This window comes from Hyperolius riggenbachi, chromosome 12, assembly GCF_040937935.1.
Source record: "Hyperolius riggenbachi isolate aHypRig1 chromosome 12, aHypRig1.pri, whole genome shotgun sequence".
Lineage (NCBI taxonomy): Eukaryota > Metazoa > Chordata > Amphibia > Anura > Hyperoliidae > Hyperolius > Hyperolius riggenbachi.
This window is the reverse complement of record NC_090657.1, coordinates 171,947,340-171,969,586: the sequence shown is the minus strand read 5'-3', so window position 1 is coordinate 171,969,586 and position 22,247 is coordinate 171,947,340. Positions and strand designations below refer to the sequence as shown.

Below are 22,247 nucleotides of genomic sequence, written 5' to 3'. Positions count from 1 at the left end.
AGCGATTAACCATTCAATTGTACAGTATTGGGTCAGGGATGCGCAGCCTTTTACCTATATTTTGTATCCACAGTTCTGTAACTACCAGGCTAGCAGCACCCATTGTGCTATCCTGTTTTGCATGGTAAGTATTTAGTTTAGTTTTGCATATGTTTTGCATCTGTCTGATTGCTGAGTGTGTATTTGAGCTATTTAAGCGGTGCATATGAGGTGGTGAGTCATTCAGATGCGGCCCATATTGGTGAGCGCTTGCTTTGTTTCCTGCTGTCTGTATTGAATGTAAGTTACACATTTTAGCATAGCAGCTGCCAGGGTAAAGACATTTGCTTTTAACTTAGGTCAGTTTAGTGTTAGGACATCTGCTCTGGAGATTTACCTCAACGTTGGTGCAGATGTCCAGTATATCTATATTTTTGCATGCAAAACTATGATGGAAGCTAAAATTTCTCCATAGACCAGTATTGCATTGTTTGGATGCGGGCGTACATTTTAGTCCAGGGGGGGGCGGTGTGCGCCACAGCGATTAACCATTCAATTGTACAGTATTGGGTCAGGGATGCGCAGCCTTTTACCTATATTTTGTATCCACAGTTCTGTAACTACCAGGCTAGCAGCACCCATTGTGCTATCCTGTTTTGCATGGTAAGTATTTAGTTTAGTTTTGCATATGTTTTGCATCTGTCTGATTGCTGAGTGTGTATTTGAGCTATTTAAGCGGTGCATATGAGGTGGTGAGTCATTCAGATGCGGCCCATATTGGTGAGCGCTTGCTTTGTTTCCTGCTGTCTGTATTGAATGTAAGTTACACATTTTAGCATAGCAGCTGCCAGGGTAAAGACATTTGCTTTTAACTTAGGTCAGTTTAGTGTTAGGACATCTGCTCTGGAGATTTACCTCAACGTTGGTGCAGATGTCCAGTATATCTATATTTTTGCATGCAAAACTATGATGGAAGCTAAAATTTCTCCATAGACCAGTATTGCATTGTTTGGATGCGGGCGTACATTTTAGTCCAGGGGGGGGCGGTGTGCGCCACAGCGATTAACCATTCAATTGTACAGTATTGGGTCAGGGATGCGCAGCCTTTTACCTATATTTTGTATCCACAGTTCTGTAACTACCAGGCTAGCAGCACCCATTGTGCTATCCTGTTTTGCATGGTAAGTATTTAGTTTAGTTTTGCATATGTTTTGCATCTGTCTGATTGCTGAGTGTGTATTTGAGCTATTTAAGCGGTGCATATGAGGTGGTGAGTCATTCAGATGCGGCCCATATTGGTGAGCGCTTGCTTTGTTTCCTGCTGTCTGTATTGAATGTAAGTTACACATTTTAGCATAGCAGCTGCCAGGGTAAAGACATTTGCTTTTAACTTAGGTCAGTTTAGTGTTAGGACATCTGCTCTGGAGATTTACCTCAACGTTGGTGCAGATGTCCAGTATATCTATATTTTTGCATGCAAAACTATGATGGAAGCTAAAATTTCTCCATAGACCAGTATTGCATTGTTTGGATGCGGGCGTACATTTTAGTCCAGGGGGGGGCGGTGTGCGCCACAGCGATTAACCATTCAATTGTACAGTATTGGGTCAGGGATGCGCAGCCTTTTACCTATATTTTGTATCCACAGTTCTGTAACTACCAGGCTAGCAGCACCCATTGTGCTATCCTGTTTTGCATGGTAAGTATTTAGTTTAGTTTTGCATATGTTTTGCATCTGTCTGATTGCTGAGTGTGTATTTGAGCTATTTAAGCGGTGCATATGAGGTGGTGAGTCATTCAGATGCGGCCCATATTGGTGAGCGCTTGCTTTGTTTCCTGCTGTCTGTATTGAATGTAAGTTACACATTTTAGCATAGCAGCTGCCAGGGTAAAGACATTTGCTTTTAACTTAGGTCAGTTTAGTGTTAGGACATCTGCTCTGGAGATTTACCTCAACGTTGGTGCAGATGTCCAGTATATCTATATTTTTGCATGCAAAACTATGATGGAAGCTAAAATTTCTCCATAGACCAGTATTGCATTGTTTGGATGCGGGCGTACATTTTAGTCCAGGGGGGGGCGGTGTGCGCCACAGCGATTAACCATTCAATTGTACAGTATTGGGTCAGGGATGCGCAGCCTTTTACCTATATTTTGTATCCACAGTTCTGTAACTACCAGGCTAGCAGCACCCATTGTGCTATCCTGTTTTGCATGGTAAGTATTTAGTTTAGTTTTGCATATGTTTTGCATCTGTCTGATTGCTGAGTGTGTATTTGAGCTATTTAAGCGGTGCATATGAGGTGGTGAGTCATTCAGATGCGGCCCATATTGGTGAGCGCTTGCTTTGTTTCCTGCTGTCTGTATTGAATGTAAGTTACACATTTTAGCATAGCAGCTGCCAGGGTAAAGACATTTGCTTTTAACTTAGGTCAGTTTAGTGTTAGGACATCTGCTCTGGAGATTTACCTCAACGTTGGTGCAGATGTCCAGTATATCTATATTTTTGCATGCAAAACTATGATGGAAGCTAAAATTTCTCCATAGACCAGTATTGCATTGTTTGGATGCGGGCGTACATTTTAGTCCAGGGGGGGGTGGTGTGCGCCACAGCGATTAACCATTCAATTGTACAGTATTGGGTCAGGGATGCGCAGCCTTTTACCTATATTTTGTATCCACAGTTCTGTAACTACCAGGCTAGCAGCACCCATTGTGCTATCCTGTTTTGCATGGTAAGTATTTAGTTTAGTTTTGCATATGTTTTGCATCTGTCTGATTGCTGAGTGTGTATTTGAGCTATTTAAGCGGTGCATATGAGGTGGTGAGTCATTCAGATGCGGCCCATATTGGTGAGCGCTTGCTTTGTTTCCTGCTGTCTGTATTGAATGTAAGTTACACATTTTAGCATAGCAGCTGCCAGGGTAAAGACATTTGCTTTTAACTTAGGTCAGTTTAGTGTTAGGACATCTGCTCTGGAGATTTACCTCAACGTTGGTGCAGATGTCCAGTATATCTATATTTTTGCATGCAAAACTATGATGGAAGCTAAAATTTCTCCATAGACCAGTATTGCATTGTTTGGATGCGGGCGTACATTTTAGTCCAGGGGGGGGCGGTGTGCGCCACAGCGATTAACCATTCAATTGTACAGTATTGGGTCAGGGATGCGCAGCCTTTTACCTATATTTTGTATCCACAGTTCTGTAACTACCAGGCTAGCAGCACCCATTGTGCTATCCTGTTTTGCATGGTAAGTATTTAGTTTAGTTTTGCATATGTTTTGCATCTGTCTGATTGCTGAGTGTGTATTTGAGCTATTTAAGCGGTGCATATGAGGTGGTGAGTCATTCAGATGCGGCCCATATTGGTGAGCGCTTGCTTTGTTTCCTGCTGTCTGTATTGAATGTAAGTTACACATTTTAGCATAGCAGCTGCCAGGGTAAAGACATTTGCTTTTAACTTAGGTCAGTTTAGTGTTAGGACATCTGCTCTGGAGATTTACCTCAACGTTGGTGCAGATGTCCAGTATATCTATATTTTTGCATGCAAAACTATGATGGAAGCTAAAATTTCTCCATAGACCAGTATTGCATTGTTTGGATGCGGGCGTACATTTTAGTCCAGGGGGGGGCGGTGTGCGCCACAGCGATTAACCATTCAATTGTACAGTATTGGGTCAGGGATGCGCAGCCTTTTACCTATATTTTGTATCCACAGTTCTGTAACTACCAGGCTAGCAGCACCCATTGTGCTATCCTGTTTTGCATGGTAAGTATTTAGTTTAGTTTTGCATATGTTTTGCATCTGTCTGATTGCTGAGTGTGTATTTGAGCTATTTAAGCGGTGCATATGAGGTGGTGAGTCATTCAGATGCGGCCCATATTGGTGAGCGCTTGCTTTGTTTCCTGCTGTCTGTATTGAATGTAAGTTACACATTTTAGCATAGCAGCTGCCAGGGTAAAGACATTTGCTTTTAACTTAGGTCAGTTTAGTGTTAGGACATCTGCTCTGGAGATTTACCTCAACGTTGGTGCAGATGTCCAGTATATCTATATTTTTGCATGCAAAACTATGATGGAAGCTAAAATTTCTCCATAGACCAGTATTGCATTGTTTGGATGCGGGCGTACATTTTAGTCCAGGGGGGGGCGGTGTGCGCCACAGCGATTAACCATTCAATTGTACAGTATTGGGTCAGGGATGCGCAGCCTTTTACCTATATTTTGTATCCACAGTTCTGTAACTACCAGGCTAGCAGCACCCATTGTGCTATCCTGTTTTGCATGGTAAGTATTTAGTTTAGTTTTGCATATGTTTTGCATCTGTCTGATTGCTGAGTGTGTATTTGAGCTATTTAAGCGGTGCATATGAGGTGGTGAGTCATTCAGATGCGGCCCATATTGGTGAGCGCTTGCTTTGTTTCCTGCTGTCTGTATTGAATGTAAGTTACACATTTTAGCATAGCAGCTGCCAGGGTAAAGACATTTGCTTTTAACTTAGGTCAGTTTAGTGTTAGGACATCTGCTCTGGAGATTTACCTCAACGTTGGTGCAGATGTCCAGTATATCTATATTTTTGCATGCAAAACTATGATGGAAGCTAAAATTTCTCCATAGACCAGTATTGCATTGTTTGGATGCGGGCGTACATTTTAGTCCAGGGGGGGGCGGTGTGCGCCACAGCGATTAACCATTCAATTGTACAGTATTGGGTCAGGGATGCGCAGCCTTTTACCTATATTTTGTATCCACAGTTCTGTAACTACCAGGCTAGCAGCACCCATTGTGCTATCCTGTTTTGCATGGTAAGTATTTAGTTTAGTTTTGCATATGTTTTGCATCTGTCTGATTGCTGAGTGTGTATTTGAGCTATTTAAGCGGTGCATATGAGGTGGTGAGTCATTCAGATGCGGCCCATATTGGTGAGCGCTTGCTTTGTTTCCTGCTGTCTGTATTGAATGTAAGTTACACATTTTAGCATAGCAGCTGCCAGGGTAAAGACATTTGCTTTTAACTTAGGTCAGTTTAGTGTTAGGACATCTGCTCTGGAGATTTACCTCAACGTTGGTGCAGATGTCCAGTATATCTATATTTTTGCATGCAAAACTATGATGGAAGCTAAAATTTCTCCATAGACCAGTATTGCATTGTTTGGATGCGGGCGTACATTTTAGTCCAGGGGGGGGCGGTGTGCGCCACAGCGATTAACCATTCAATTGTACAGTATTGGGTCAGGGATGCGCAGCCTTTTACCTATATTTTGTATCCACAGTTCTGTAACTACCAGGCTAGCAGCACCCATTGTGCTATCCTGTTTTGCATGGTAAGTATTTAGTTTAGTTTTGCATATGTTTTGCATCTGTCTGATTGCTGAGTGTGTATTTGAGCTATTTAAGCGGTGCATATGAGGTGGTGAGTCATTCAGATGCGGCCCATATTGGTGAGCGCTTGCTTTGTTTCCTGCTAACCGATTTAATAGTCATGTTTTTCCTGTATAAATTGTTGGTTGTTACGATAAAAAATGTCAGTTAAATATATCATATAGGAGACACACACAGTGATATTTGAGAAGTAAAATGAAGTTTATTGGATTTACAGAAAGTGTGCAATCATTGTTTAAACAAAATTAGGCAGGTGCATAAATTTGGGCACCACAAAAAAGAAATCAATATTTAGTAGATCCTTTTTGCCGAAATTACAGCCTCTAAGCGCTTCCTGTAGGTTCCAATGAGAGTCTGGATTCTGCTTGAAGGTATTTTGGACCATTCCTCTTTACAAAACATCTCTAGATCATTCAGGTTTTTTTTTTTTTAACAAATCAATTTTATTTTTAAACACAAAAACACAGTACAGAGAAAATAGCGTTGTGCCAGCATGCCTCACTTCTTCTAGCCCGGCAGGAAGTTTAAACAGTAGAGCGCCCTCTACTGTTTAAACTTCCTGCCGGGCTAGAAGAAGTGAGGCATGCCGGACCTGGAGACCAGAGCGCAGACAGAGCAGCGGTGACCGGGGGACTGGAGTCGCGCCGGCGGAGCAGGTAATGTATGCGGGAGGGCGGGGGCAGCAGCAGCACCACCACAGATTGTGAACGGTTTCAGGCTGAAATCGGTTCACAATCTGTTTGCTGTAAAGGTAGCCATACGATCCCTCTCTGATCAGATTCGATCAGAGAGGGATCTATCTGTTGGTCGAATCTGATGGCAAATCGACCAGTGTATGGCCACCTTAAGTTAGTCGTGGAGAGGACTGTTATCTGACTTTTATTATCTCAACTGTAAGTGAACTGTTTACTTTTTTTCTGCTAGAGGAGAGGTCATTACTTCACCGACTGCTCTGAAAGACTCATTTTGAATGCTGAGTGTTGTGTAATGTGCACATATTATAGAATGATGCAATGTTAGAAAAACTATATACCTGAAAATAAAAGTATGAGAATATTTTCTTTGCTGCTAATCTTCTAGTAATTATTCATAGTACACAACCAATTCACTATATCATATATTTTTTTTCGCTTCAGTGTCTCATTAAGTACTGTATGGATTTACTGCACGTCTGATCTTCAAATAAGCCTAATAATACCAGAGCAGGAGTCATATCATAATGGGATTCCAGAATTTGGTTAATAATAGTAAAGATGTCGGTCCAAAAGGACTGGATTTTACTACAGCCCCAAAACATGTGCAGAAAGGTGCCATTTTCGGAGGAGCATTTTTGGCATATTGCACTATTGGATTCACATATATTATGCATTCGCACGGGGGTGAAATAAGTTCTGTGAAGAAATTTGACCTGAATTAATCTATCCCTAGCTGAAATGGGAGTTTTCACAAAGTCCTCTAGTATATCTTGCCAATCAGTATTATCCAAGCCAGTGATATCAAGATTTCATTTTTCTTGACAGCGGAGAGTTTTTTCATTGTTTTTAGCTAATAAGGCTGAATAGATAACTGATAGGGGTTTCTCAAGGTGTTGTGTTAACAGAATACTTTCAAGGTCATTGATTACAAGGTCAGGAGCACCGTTAGGAAATTGTGCCGAGAAGGCATGTCGAATCTGTAAATAATGAAAAAACATCTTGTTCGTGATGGGAAACATTTGTTTCAGGTCATTAAATGGTATCAATAATCCATCACGGACAATATGTTGTAAATTTTTAATTCCTGCTTTAGCCCACACTTTAGTGTCAGGGATTTGAGTAAAGTGAGGTAGGTTAGTGTTCTCCCAGATAGGAGTGTATGGCGAGACAAGCTCACCAGCTCCAATAAGTTTATTTGCCTCCACCCAGACCTTACATACTGTTTGCATAGGTATTGTGCAGTGTTCATCATTTGTGGTACCACTATATGGTAGCACAGTTAGAGATCATTCAGGTTTGATGGCTTCCGAGCATGGACAGCTTTCTTTAACCCACACCACAGATTTTCAATTATATTCAGGTCTGGGGACTGAGATGGCCATTCCAAACCGTTGTACTTGTTCCTCTGCCTTAGTGGATTTTGAGCAGTGTTTAGGGTCGTTGTCTTATTGAAAGATCCTACCCCAGCGCAACTTCAGCTTAGTCACTGATTCCTGGGCATTGGTCTCCAGAATCTGCTGATGCTGAGTGAAATCCATGCGTCCTTCAACTTTGACAAGATTCTCAGTCCCTGCACTGGCCACACAGCCCCACAGCATGATGGAACCACCACCATATTTTACTGTAGGTAGCAGGTGTATTTCTTGGAATGCTGAGTTGTTTTTCCTCCATGCATAACGCACCTTGTTATGCCCAAATAACTAAATTTTAGTTTCATCAGTCCACAGCAACTAAATGAAACTGGCTTGTTCAAATGTGCTTTAGCATACCTCAAGCGGCTCTGTTTGTGCTGTGGGTGGAGAAAAGGCTTCCTCTGCATCACTCTCACATACAGCATCTCCTTGTGTAATGTGCGCTGAATGGTTGAAGGATGCACAGTGACTCCATCTGCAGCAAGATGACGTTGTAGGTCTTTGGTGCTGGTCTGTGGGTTGACTCTGACTGTTCTCACCATTTATCACTTTTGTTTATCCGAGATTTTTCTTGGCCACTTGGAGCCTTAACTTGAACTGAGCCTGTGGTCTTCCATTTCCTCAATATGTTCCTAACTGTGGAAACAGACAGCTGAAATCTCTGAGACAGCTTTCTGTATCCTTCCCCTAAACCAGTGGTCCTCAAACTAAGGCCCGCTGGCCGAATGTGGCCCCCTGAGTCTTTTTTACCGGCCCCCACACACAAAACGTATGATGGATGTGGTCAGCTACATCTTTAAATATTGGTGGTCCGCATATAGAATGGAGCCAGAAAGCGGTAATTTGCTGGTTTCCAATCAAATTCCACATCAGGTGACACTGCTGTCCAATTGGACTGCAGGTTGTCACCTGGGTATGCTTCACTGTCTGGTCCGCAAAGACTTCGACATCATATTATGTTCTGTATACTCCGGCCCCCCAACAGTCTGAAGTATGTTGCCCCGGCCCTTGACCCAAAGCGTTTGGGGACCCTTGCCCTAAACCATGATGGTGAACAATCTTTGTCTTCAGGTCATTTGAGAGTTGTTTTGAGACCCCCGTGTCGCTACTCTTTAGAGAAAATTAAGAGGGAAACTTACAATTGACCCCTTAAATACTCTTTCTCATAATTGGATTCACCTGTGTATGTAAGTCAGGGGTCTCTGAGCTTACCAAGCCAATTTGAATTCCAATAATTAGTTCTAAAGGTTTTGGAATCAATAAAATGACAACCGTGCACACATTTATGCACCAGCCTAATTTTCTTTAAACAATTATTGCGCACTCTCTGTAAATCCAATAAACCTAATTTCACTTCTCAAATATCACTGTGTGTGTCTCCTATATACTACCTAATAATCCTCAAGTGTCCTTGCGTCCTGTCCTTGTGTCAGTGCTTTTGCGCTACTGCGCATGTCGAGCACTGACAGCCGTTAGAACAGGACGCAGGGCCAACGGGCGGCCAGCTGGCTGAGCGGGCGGGTGAGAGATCGTGCGTGACCGGCGGGTGCATGTGCGTATTCCTCTCACTTCAGGTTCTCTTTAACTCTGAGGAATCCTCTGTTTGCCGTATGCGGGGAGAAGGGATCAGGGAATTTTGGGGAACTGTTGCTTGATATATACCCCCTCCCCCCCCCCCCCACCTCTGGTTGTGTCACCTGATTTGTGTCTTCTGTTTGTGTCGCCCCCTTCAGGCCGGGCACTGTTGAGGCTGAATGCTGAGAAGCTGCAGAGGATGGGCATTACCCATGAGTCTCAGCGACAGGAAGTCCTGCAGCAAGTCCTGCAGCTGCAAGTGCGAGAGGAGGTCCGCAATCTGCAGCTGCTCAGCCAAGGTACTTGATAAACAGGGAAAACTGAGCCACGAGGAAAGAGAACCTGTCCCCACATGGAGGGGCCCTGCGGCAGAACCCTGGGTCATAGAAATAAAGCAGCTAGACACTTTTTGGGGGTTTTCTTACCCTGGAAAATGCCTGAAATGCTGGAGATGGTTAATGAGATGCAAATCATTTCAAGCTAATGCAAATATAAACAGGCCAATGAGGTGTGTCAGCTGCTGTTCCATTTAGAAGCTGCAAAAGGTTTGCATCAACTCAGAATTATTAGAATCTCATTTGACTATCCCTGCTCCTCAACTACCTTCAATCAGTGCGAAACCACGCCTCACTTCAAGAGACTACAGAGGAGGTGTGGCTTTAGCTGACAGAAAAATCAGTGTCTCGTCTGAATGCTCTTGTGACTAAAGAGGAAGCAGATCAGCCTGGCTGGGAGAGGGGGAGCAGTAATCAGGCAGCTGTGGGTTGCTGAGGATCAGATGAGCATCTATGAATTGAGATTCAGAGATTTCCCTTTTTATATCACTAAAAAACATGTTTAATTCAAAATGTTTTAGGCATAATTAATTTAAAACCACGTTTTTGATATGGAAGGTCTGGTCACCACCCCTCCCAATTATGATGCAGAAGGGAGGTGTGACTGATCTTCTGGCCACCACCCCTCACAATCTGGATGGAAGAGGGGAGGTGTGGTGGATATTCTAGTCACCACCCCTCTAAATCACGATTAGGGAGAGGAGGTGTGGCCGATCTTCTGGTCACCACCCCTTACAATCTAGATTAGGGAGTGGAGGTGTGGCCGATCTTCTGGTCACTACCCCTCACAATCTGGATTAGGGAACGGAAGTGTGGCTGATATTCTGGTCACCACCCCTCTAAATCTGTATTAGGGAGAGGAGGTAGATGGAAGAGGGGAGGTGTGGCCGATCTTCTGGTCACTACCCCTCATAATCTGGATGGGGATGGGAGGTGTGGCCGATCTTCTGGTCACCACCCTTCACAATCTGGATGAGGGGGGAGGCGTGGCTGATATTTTGTTCACCACCCCTTTAAATCTGTATTAGGGAGAGGAGATGTGGCTGATCTTCTGGCCACTACACCTCACAATCTGGATGGAAGAGGGGAGGTGTGGCCAACTTGAGGCCACCACCCCTCACAATCTGGATGTAAGATGGGGAGGTGTGGCTGATCTTCTGGTCGCCACCCCTCACAATCAGCATGAGGGAGGGGAGGTGTGGCCGATCTTCTGGTCACCTTCTCTCACAATTTGGATTAGGGAGTGGAGGTGTGGCTGAGCTTCTAGTCACCACCCCTCACAATCTGGATTAGCGAGGGGAGGTGTGGCCAGTCTTCTGATCACCTTCTCTCACAATTTGGATTAGGGGGAGGAGGTGAGGCCAGTTTTCTGGTCACCACCTCTCAAGCTGGATGAGGGAGGGGAGGTGTGGTCTACCTGCTGTTAACCACCCCTCATAATCTGGATCCACTTAACTTGCATACATATGAATTGGCCACCGGGAGACTTGGGTGCAGGAGACAGCTGGTATGGCTTATCCTGCTGCTGCACAAGTCCCGGCGCCGTTAACCACTATTCTATTCTTCCAAACATCTCACTAAACACCAATTCCCTAAAGATGTTACCAAACTGAAATTTAAAATTACCAACTGTTGGGTAACAAATATTTGCTTTCTTAAAACTGAAAGTATTTGCAATAATTCAGATTGGAGTGAGCTCTGAGATTTCTCCCACAATGCATAGCTGCTGAAATATGCAAATCGCCCATTTTTGTCCCTGATACACACCTCCTGAAACACACCTCCTGAAATGCTGGAATGCAATGATGTGTGTCTCCAATGAGTTCTGGTTCACCATGAGCTAGCTGGGTAGTTTGCAACTGTTGGGTATATACTCCAGTACAGGTCACTTCACAAAGATTACAGCATGCGGAAAAATTAGTGAAGATGTTCGGCATTAAAGAACAGCTATGAAGCGTTGGTAACTAGCAATCAGCATGCAGTTACATTGAGAGACGCTAAATACACATACTGCAATTTCCTGTCCGATTGACTGGAATCGGACGATTATTTCAGACATGTCCGATCTGCTCCCATTCGATAATAGGATCGATATAAAACTTCCTGTCAGATTACCTGTCGAACGGGAAATTGAATTGTGTGTATCCATCATTAAGCAAACAGTCGATAGGAAGAGCCTCCCCCTCCTGCTACTCACCCTATTTGATCCCATGCACTGTTGGGCGTGACATGACAACCACAGAGCAGGAGAAATAGAGCTTTTCTGTATCCGTTTAGATGTTCAGATGTTTATAGTGATGCACAGAAGAGCTCCCTCTAGTGGCATGTATGCATATCTAAAGGGGTGCAGTAAGCCTTTTAAGGTGGCCATACATCAAGCGATTTTGTCGACCAAAAGACAGATCTCTCTCAGATCCAATCTGATCAGAGTGCAGAGACCGTAGCGTACATGGGGCATGTAAAGTAATAAAGCTCAGGGGGGGGGGGGAGAATTGGGTAACCTCTACATTTTCTTTTGGGGGGGGGGGGGAAGGTCGCAGCCAGGGGTTTCTGTTGCATTCCTTGCTCGCTATTATCGCACGCCGTTACCGCCGTGTACCTGATCAAGATTTTACAGCATGTCCGATTGATACATGTGACCGATTTAAAGGGAACCAGAGATGAAGCAAATGAAAAAATAGGAAAAACTTTTATACATACCTGGGACTTCCTCCAGCCCCATAAGCCTGGATCGCTCCCACGCCGCCGTCCTCCGCTGCCTCTATCGCCGGTACCGGGTCCCGTCACTTCTGGCGGACGCGGCCAATTTTCCGCATGCACAGGGGCTCCCACCATATCCTTACGCATGCGCCTGCGTAGTATGGAGGCGAATGTGTAAGGATATGGAGGGAGCCCCTATGCATGCGGAAAATTGGCCGCCTCCGCCGACAGTGATGCACTGCGCTTGCGTCGACTGGCTCAACTGGGCGAAAGTACGGGACCCCGGTACCGGCGGATAGAGGCAGCGGAGGACAGCGGCGTGGGAGTGATCCAGGAGGAAGCTCCAGGTATGTATAACATTTTTTTCCCAACGTCTCTGGTTCTCTTTAAGGCCTGAAGTTGGTTGATTTGTCAATTGGTATGCTCTTAGCAGAACCGATTTTCATCATATTTGATAAAAGTTATCGAATCTGATGGTTGATCAGCTGCCAAGTTTACAGATGTATGGCCACCTTTACTTTGTAGTAAGCTGACACAGGAATATTTTAATGATACGTTATTGAACTACTACCGCATGTGTGGAAATCTTAGTGAATTGGGTTTACGGTTTACCAACCATCATTTTGGTTTTTTTTTTTTTTTTTTCTGAAAACTCCTTAAAGGACACCCGAGGTGGAAATAAACAATAGTATCTATCCTCCTTCTCCTAAAAATGACTTTTTAAAATATTCCACAGTTTTAATTTATACTTAAATCTACTTTTTAAGTTTTTGTTTTTTTTACTGTTTTGTTTTTGCTCAGTGACACATTCATTGAAGCATGCCAGAGCTAAAAGCTATGAATCGTTGACCCTTTTTATCTCTTTCCTGCTCTCAGAAGCCCCTTTCTGCTAGGAAAGTGTTTTGTAGTTGTAATTTCTTATCAGGGAGGATCACACTGTAGTCTGACTCAGACAGGAACTGCCACTTACATACCCAATGTTTAACTCTTTCAGGCAGAGAAAAAAAAAGGAACACAGCGTAATTATTTGTGTGCTGGGCACTGTACATACCCATCTCATCATGTCACATGTCACCTCAGGTATCCTTTAAGCTAATGGAAGGCAATATATCATAAGATGGCCACATCTATTTATGCATCAGCTGATCTGGTCTCGTTTTCTCTGCAGCCTCCTTCGGGAATTTCTCATAGAGCCAACGTAACTGATCACTGTGACCGACAGCAAGCTGGGATTCCGCGGCCACGTTTTATCTTGCCGCCAACTCTAACACCAAGAGCTCTCCTGGATCCATCACTCCTGGAACGGTGCGCTGTGGAGGGGTTCCGAGACTCTCGCTGGATCAGGTGCCAAAGCATCGTGAGGGCACCAACATTCCGCAGACCTTCTGAGCCAGGCAACTTCCTTTCCTGATTCTATATGAAATATGCCCCGCCCACTGTCCAAACTCACTAGCCAATCCCAGGCTTGCACTCCGAGGGCGGGAACTGTAAACAGAGCAATCAGAGTGCCAGGGTTCAAAATGCTGTTCCCATGAGCTTTCCTCCAACTTCCCTGCAGCTGGACGAGCTAAGGGCAGCCATACATTGGTCGATGGCCACCAGATCGACTAACAGATAAATCCCTCTCTGATCTAATCTGATCACAGAGGGATCTATTGGCTGCCCACACACTGCACACAGATTTTAATAGATTTCAGCATGAAATTGTTTAAAAACCTGTGGAGCCGCCAGTGCTGTCTGCCTTGCCGCCCCCAGGTCACTCCTGCTCACCTGGGCAGCAGTAATACATCACCTGTCCGGCCAGCGTGTGTCCCCGGGATCCGTGCTGTCTCACTTCTTTCAGCGTCCTCCATGTCCTTTTCACTTCCTGTCTCGTCCTGCGACAAGTGGAAGTTCATGCAGTAGATTGCGCTCTCTGTTTGAACGTTGGCTAGTCACAGGACGCGACAGGAAGTGAAGAGGACATGGAGAAGAAGGCCAGCCAGAAGAAGTGACAGCATGGACCCGGGGACTTGTGCCAACTGGACAGGTGATATTATTGCTGCATTGGTCGTCGCTGAATCGAACGGCACTAGCGATGCGCTGCCGGCAATCAAGCAAAATTTTCCCTCGAGACCGATCGATTGAATTGCCCGATGTCGGATGGCAATTGGTTGATTGGTGAGCGTTTGCATTATCGATTTCACAACAGATTTGATCACAGTGATCGAATCTGCTGTATATCGGCGGGAATTCGAGTTAGTGTAAGGGTACCTTAACATCCAGTCAAGCTGCTGTTGTCGCTGACCCGTGAATTCTCCATATTTATACATTTTACCACCTATTAAAGGACCACTATCATGAAAAATTGAAAATAGAAAATACATATAAACACATACAGCTACAAAGTACGTTCATTCCAGAGTAATATGAAGTATAAATTACTTTTCTCTTATGTTGCTGTGACTTACAGTAGGTAGTAGAAATCTGACAGAAATTAAATGTTTTGAACTAGCGCATCTCCTCATGGGGGATTCTCATGGTTTTCTTGATTTTCAAAGGCATGTAGTAAATATCAGTTGCTCAAAAAGTCCAGCTGCCAAAATGTTAACAGGTGGAGGAGGGGTGAACTGCATCTTTGTATAGATACCTTCCATGAATTGCTTTTGTAAAGAATAAATAAAGTACTAAAAATCCCCCATGAGAAGATGGACTGGCCCAAACCTGTCAGTTTTGTCAGATTTCTACTACCTACTGTGACAGAAACACTGGAGAAAACTAGTTTATGTGGAAGAAATGTACTTAATTGTATGTATTAGTATGTATTTTAAATTGTTTTTTTCGCGATAGTGGTCTTTTAAGCTCCGTACACATGCTCAACCGCCGTCTCCCAAAACCAACGACTAGTCGGCTAACAATCATTTAAAAACAGTGTCTCAACAACCGTAAACGACAGCGGTTATCCTCCATGTAGGCGGATCCGCTCTGGTGGACTGGATCAAACGATTATTTGTTCTAGTCATTCGTACCAAACGATAAGAAACATTCGCTTCATTCTAAGTACTCATGTGTGGCGAATGTCATGCTTCCGGGTCCTCGTTTTATGCTTCCACTAATGATCTGATCGGCAGACTGTCGTTACGCTGCCAGTTGATTCAAATGCGCTTGTTGCTAAGCGTCGGGGATCGCTCATTTTATAGCGATTGGTAATAGAGCATGTGTACAGGCCTTAAAGGGAACCAGAGACAAAGCACCCTCATGTATTTTTACCATATATATCAGTGGGAACATTAGAGAAAACACCTACCTTGCTTTCTGTTTCATTCTGCACTGCACAGCTTGCTTCTAATCAGCCCTGATAAAATCCCCGACTGAGCATTCAGTCTGGCTTTGCTCAGGAATAGCTGAGTCTGTGTTCTCTCATGTCTTTTCAAGTCCAAGCCTGCCCCCTTGTGGCTCTGCTCAGGAATCATTATAGCTGAGTCATTATAGCAAAGCCAGACTGAATGCTCAGTCGGGGATTTTATCAGGTCTGATAAGAAACAAGCTGTGCAGTGCAGAATGAAACAGAGAGCAGGGGAGGTGTTTTCTCTAATGTTCCCACCGATCTATATGGTAAAATACATGAGGGTGCTTCATCTCTGGTTCACTTTAAAGGGCACTGAGCATCATTTTTGTACTTTTAAAAGAGTGAGGGAGAGGGGGAGGAGCTGTGATAGGCAGGCAGGCAGCCAGCAAGTGGAGGGAGGGGCAGAGCAGGTTAGCATTAGAGGAGAGGGGGAGGAGCTGTGATAGGCAGCCAGTGCAGGGACTGACAGAGAGGAGCAGCATGAGAGGAGAAGGGTAGGAGTTGTGATAGGCAGCCACTGGAGGGACTGGCAGAGCAGGTTAGCATTAGAGGAGAGAGGGAGGAGCTGTGATAGGCAACCAGTGCAGGGACTGACAGAGAGGAGCAGTATTAGAGGAGTGAGAAGAGAGAGGGAGGAGCTGTGATAGGCAGCCAGTGGAGGGACAGGCAGAGCAGGTTAGCATTAGAGGAGAGGGGAGGAGCTGTGATAGGCAACCAGTGCAGGGACTGGCAGAGCAGGTTAGCATTAGAGGACAGCGGGAGGAGCTGAGATAGGCAGCCAGTGGAGGGACTGACAAGGGAGGTTAGCATGATGGGAGTAAGAGAGGGGGCGGAGCTGTGATAGGCAGCCAGTGGAGGGACTGGCAGAGCAGGTTAGTATTATAGGAGTGAGAGGGGGAGGAGCTGTGATAGGCAGCCAGTGGAGGGACTGGCAGAGCAGGTTAGTATTAGAGGAGAGGGGGAGGAGTGTGCCACAGAGTCTTTGGAATAGGGCAAGCCAGTTAGCGAGCAAGCCACAGAAGAGGTGAAACAAATAGGGCGTGGTCAAAAAGCTACCTGAGTGATAAAGAGGTGAATGCTGGAAATGAATTCTAATCGTATGCAAATTTATGCTGCTTGGAATTGGACTAGTCAAATGCTGTAACACAAAGCAGGTACCATATCACTAAAACATGCTGGATGTAACAGAAGGAGAATTTATGGCACTAGTCTACTTTAGAGGACCCAGCAGGAAACGTCATAGGAACATTTCCTTAATCACAGCACCCTTTACAGCATGGAGCGTTGTGACTGGGCAAATAGTGTGGGCGGAGTTTACTGCTGCCTATCTGAAATCAAGAGGGTGCCATCCACCCAATCACGTTAGCGGAATTTCCCTATTAGGCTTCCTGCTGGGTCCATAAAGTAGACTAGCGCCAAATTTATTGAGGTGACAACAGTAGCTTGGCTGATCACCCAAGCACGGCCCTTGTCAGAGGATGGCTGATCACCCTGACCAAGGTGCATACCAGGCTTGTCCAGTCCCAGTCCTTTTTAGTTGGAATGCCTAAAAACTCACACATTCTGAGTGTAACTTTAAATATAGTCCCTAAAGTCAGCTGAGTTGGCCAGAGGTACTGCCCTTGACTGTGGAGCATGATGTCATGAGTTTGATTTCCGGAGTCAGAGAAAAAAAAATGCCGGTAAATATAGCCCCCAAGGCACAGTAAAAATTGACTCCATTCCAAAACAGTAACTGTTCTTATTGTGATATGGGGACACTGATATGCAGTGCTATAGGAAATCGCCTGCTAAAAGTCCTTTATCCTCCTAGCAATAAAAAAAAAAACAAAAAACATCTCCACCTATGGGTATTGAGGTGGGAGTGCAGGAAGTTAGAAACTAGAATACAAATGATTTCCTTGCCATCAAAATTCTACATACTATAATTTTTTTAAACAATACTGATGTAAATATTATCAATGTGCCAATGTTTCTACCGAGCTTAAAAAAAAAGTAGTACTGCCCAAACCAGCGACCAGTTGTAAATGTCTCCAACCACCTTCAAGTGAAGCTCAGCCCTTTAGTGTAATTCGTTTTTTAAAGGTGTCAGCTCCAGGGTTGGTCAGTATGGCCAAACTGAAAAACTAGAGAAGATAGAAGATCCAAATAGGTGGAGTCAAAGAGACACTCACAAGGCTGGGGGAGGTCATCTAAGATATGTCCTTCAGGCTAGGGGATGTAAATTAAGGACACACCCTTCAGGCTGGGGGGAGGCCATCAAGGACACACCCTATCAACTGCCCTGAAGGAGTTTTGGAAGCTGGCACACAGGCCACACAGTCAATATTTTAAGGTGCAAGAAGGTACTTGACCTTCTGGCCCAAAAACATGTATCTATTTCAGCAGTCTAGTAAGTAGAAAAGTTGAGGTAAGAATAGTCGCACAGGAGCTGGCACCTTTAAAAACAAGTCACGATAACAGCTGCCATATTGCTCTGTTAACAGGTTCCCTTTGCAGACATTTTCATTGCCTTCAGAAGAGGCCATCTTTGAAGACACTTTACCGTCCCCTCAATGCACTTTCCTAGCTGGACGTAAGAACTTTTAGCACAGGCTCCTTTTTTAAAAGGAACATGCATCAAACTGAGAAAGTAGGCGTGGCTCTGCTTACCAAAAGAGGTGGGAAGATAAGCAAGACACGCCCCAGCTGTACACTGCGTCCTCTTTATCCCTGACCCCCTTGCACAGAGTGCTACATCCTTTTACCAAGAGTCAGCAATAGCAAATGATGTAATAATGTACGTGTGATATATTTACTGTAAATACCTGTGCCATATACAATATTTACCTATACAATATTTATTCCCAAGGAGTAGCCTTTTAAGTAGCAACCCCTGCTCTTACTAGTGGGGATGTATTATAATGTTAAAAAAATAATAGGAATTCATAGATACTGTATATTCTATTGCGTTAGGCGGGTCTATGCTTTATTTAATAGGGGGTTTCCCGGTGGTAGACAAACCCTCCATTCTGCAGATCGCTGCCTCTGGAAAAACGACACTGCAATGCAAGAGAGTGATGCTGGGATGCTGGGAAATGTCACTCATTTACCGTCTTGTTCCGTCATGCTTCCTCGGAAAATAATGGAGGATTTACAGCGGTGCCCTCGAATTGCCTTTCAAGCAGCACAGAAATATGATGTTCCATAGATGCAGCAATTTAGCTGGGGTCACTCACTAAAGCTCCTGTTTCTTGCCGTCCCTCATTTCCTGTCCCCTCCTCCTCCCGGACTACCAGTCTTCCTGTTCATGTCACAATCCTACACAGAGGTCCACCAGACAGGAAGTGAGGAAATAGCTCTGATAGGGACCCAGACCACAATAAAAACAGACAATAGAAATCTGAAGCATAACAGAACAAGGCTGGAAATCCACACCATTCATGTTTATTACTTAAGAGACAGTATTGTTATCAAAGGGCATTTATGAGAATCTTCTGCTTCTATCATAGAGATGTTCTATCAGCAAGGCATAGCAGTTTTCCCTTTTTAGATGTTTTCTTGCCCCTCTGAAAGACTGAGGGCTTCAACCCTGGAAAATATAAATGACTCTGCAAAACGGATTGGATCTATCAAAAAGGTGTCTGCTATTAAGTGGAAATGGTTTTATAACTCTCACTTGGGTTATGTCAGATCGTGGTGAGGATTTTGAAGTTGGTACTGTAGTATAATAGCAGTCATAGTTTATGATAAATTCATGCCAGCTGTAATGCATAGCTTCCATTTTCTAGCTCAGCAGAATTTTAGTAAATTGGGCCCTGAGGGTGTGCACACACATCCAATTTTGATTGGCCAATGATTAGCCAATTTTATCTTTTCCGTGTAATGTGAGGGTTTATGAACACATGCTACATGGAGGTGGTAAAATTAGTCAGTGATTGGCCAATTAAAATTGGATGTTTGTATGCAGCCTGAGTGTCCTGCTGAGAGGTGTCCTAATCTGCTGCTTGAGCTGGTCACCCTCCTATGACATTTAGCTATACATGGGGGAAAAAAAATTGTCTAGTCATGTATTGTCATGATTGTTATTAGACTTTGACATGTTCTGTGTATAGAGGGAAAATACTGGATAGGATACCTGCTTCGTGGGGTAAACCTGCTTTGACAACTCCATTACAGCCCTCAACCTCTCCTCTGCTGTTTCAGCCGTTAGGCAGATCGGGCAGGTGTGGTCACGTGACATGCGGAACAATAGATGCCCATCTTTGTTTAGGAGCATGCCTGGATTATAGCAGAGCTCTTCAGTCTACTTGAGGAGGCAGGAAGAAGGTGATGAGGAATTTTAAGACCTCAGGTGGACAACAGAAAACAGGGTAAGAGGTATGGATAGGTGCAAAACTGTAGGAAGATGATGGGGGGTTTTGAACTTGAAAAGTTCAGTTTCAGTGGTAATAATTCTACTCAAATTAACTCTTTAAAGGGGAACACAGGGCTTTAAAAAAAACACACACACAATCATGCAGTGCATATAGAAAAGAATCGCCCCGTTCGAAAAATTACATTTCTTTTTTACTTTGCGCATGAGTTTAAAAGTATTTGAAGGGTCACGATCCTTTATCCATCTCAGCACTTTTGATTTGATTTTTTTTTTTATCCGAACCTGTTGTTTTTATATCATTCACGTAGCTGTTAAAAGTGGCAATTAACAAATCCAGCTACAAAAATGTTCTATTTTTGGTGTCTATTTTCTGCTGTAAAGTCTCAAGATGTAAATATTTTGGTGGGGCCATTCTCCTTCTATACCTGCTGTATGTATTCTTCAGTCTCGCTTTTAAAATGTCAGTTGCAGTACAAATAGTAGAGTCATAGTAGTTAACTCCAATTTGTCATCCAAATGCAGCAAGTTCGGCCATGCTGAATGCTTATTTGTTAGCCTACTTCTGCACAAAAAAAAAAAAAAAGCAAAATATAAGAAACAAGCAGAAAAGTTCAACAATATCTTCATTGGAAAACGTCATACATATACGGGTACAACATGTCATTGTTCCATTTTGCCCGGGGCTCCTCCTTAACTGTGTCTTGCATTGCAATATCCAGCTTGTCATAAATTCTGACCTGGGCTTTATTCATAGGGCTGGTTCACACTGGCGGTGGTAAACGCAATGTTTTCATCAGCCGAAAAATGCAGCATTAAAAGTAATCTACAGAATGGAAGCATTTTTGAAATGACTGTGACAGAAATTGTTCTTGAAGACTTTGCAGTAAATACCGTCATCTCCTCTTGGTTGCTACGTGTAGCGTTGAGAAGTCAGTTGGCTTTGCTGGCGTTGTAGTTGTAGTAGGTAACGGCAAAGGAAAGACTGCTGAACAACCTCTAAATGAAGTTAAATGTTATACCAAAAACGACTCATGTTTGTGCTCGAAAAAACTAGTGTTCAAATAAGACGTCCGTCTAAACCAGCCCCTAATAGTCCTCTTTTGCCATTTGAAGCCATCAGTTGCAGGGGAGTTCTGTCCTTTACATACTACCATCTGTGGAGGTATTGATTAATCATAGATTGTCCTATGTGGACGACACTTATAAGTCCTGCTCCAGGCAGAGCCATGTTTGTGCTTTGTACAATACTGAAATATTTTTTAGAAAAAAGCATATTCTTCCCGCTTATCTGCATACGAGTGATAAGTAATGGACGTTGCTGTAGTTTGAAGTCGTTAAGCTGTAGGCTTTAAAAGATAAGAGTACTAATAAAAATGTTATTAGTTCTTTAGCAAACCAACAAATACCCTATGCTTCCTGGTCACCGGGACGAGCGGAAGGGGATGAGCCAGGACAGCGGGGCCAAATTGCTACGGTACAGGTAGCGGTGTTCATGCAGCAAAAAGCCTACTGGAAACAGACATTGTCCGTTGCCATAGGTTTGCATTGCGTCTGATTCTTAATTGCGGTCTGCGTTTTGCATTTGCAGTCCAGCAGGTGCGTCGTGCTTTTGCATTCTGTTTGACAGTGTAAACGTATCCTACTAATAACATAGGATACATTTATTGTTCATTTTTCCGTTCAAATGCGTTCCGTTAAACAATGCGTCTTTCCCCTTAGTGTTAAAGGGACCTAACAAATACTGTATATTGAATTATTGATTTTTGCTCCCTGGAAGAGCTCTGGCTCCTTATTGCTCACAAATTCTTACCAGATACCAGGAACCTGTATTGTGTGTACAGTAGCTTTGCTGTTTCTGCATCTTTCCAGCTTCCTTTTGCCTGTTCCTGAAACCCCCACTGCTGCCCAGCCCTGTGTAAAAGCTAGACTCGCATATCTGTGATCTGCAGTAAGGTCTGATCTGTGCTTTTTGAATATCACTTGGCTAGGATGTAGGAGGAGCCATTCACAGGAACGGGAAGTAATGCTCAGAGCAATTAATCACACCAGATCTGCAAGTCGTGTGAGTAGTAAAGCTTTCACACAGGGATGCAGAGCTTGTGTATAGTCTAGACAAGAACAGAAAGGACAGTACTAGACAATGTTTAGACCTGATGTACAAGACATGTAACGCTGTTACACAGATGTTTAGATATCAGAGTTGGTGTACAGCATACACAGTATACAGTACAGACAGAAACATGAAGGACAGCACAAGATGACAATGATCAAACGCTATTTGCAAGTCATGTGAGAAAAGCTGTCACATAGGGATGCAGAGATATCAGAGCTGTGAACAGTACACACAATATACAGTATAGACAGGAACAGGAAGGAAAGGACAGAGCAATAATAAGACCTAATCTACAAGTCGTGTGAGTGAAGCTGTCACAAGGGATGCAGAAATATCACAGTTGGTGTACAGTGTACGCAGTTTAGAGACA

The 22,247-nt window shown here is 43.8% G+C and overlaps 1 protein-coding gene across 2 annotated transcripts in view; it reads left to right on the top strand.

Moving 5' to 3' along the window:
• LOC137541582 (sterile alpha motif domain-containing protein 10-like) overlaps nt 1-15,331 on the top strand; it is a 65,711-nt gene extending 50,380 nt beyond the window's left edge. For both annotated transcript variants that reach the window (XM_068262957.1, XM_068262958.1), the window contains exons 4-5: nt 9,203-9,343; nt 13,248-15,331. In XM_068262957.1, the coding sequence (XP_068119058.1) occupies nt 9,203-9,343; nt 13,248-13,270 (164 nt within the window). In that variant the 3' untranslated portion in view covers nt 13,271-15,331. The remainder of the gene's footprint in view (nt 1-9,202; nt 9,344-13,247) is intronic.
• The last annotated feature ends 6,916 nt before the right edge of the window (nt 15,332-22,247 follow it).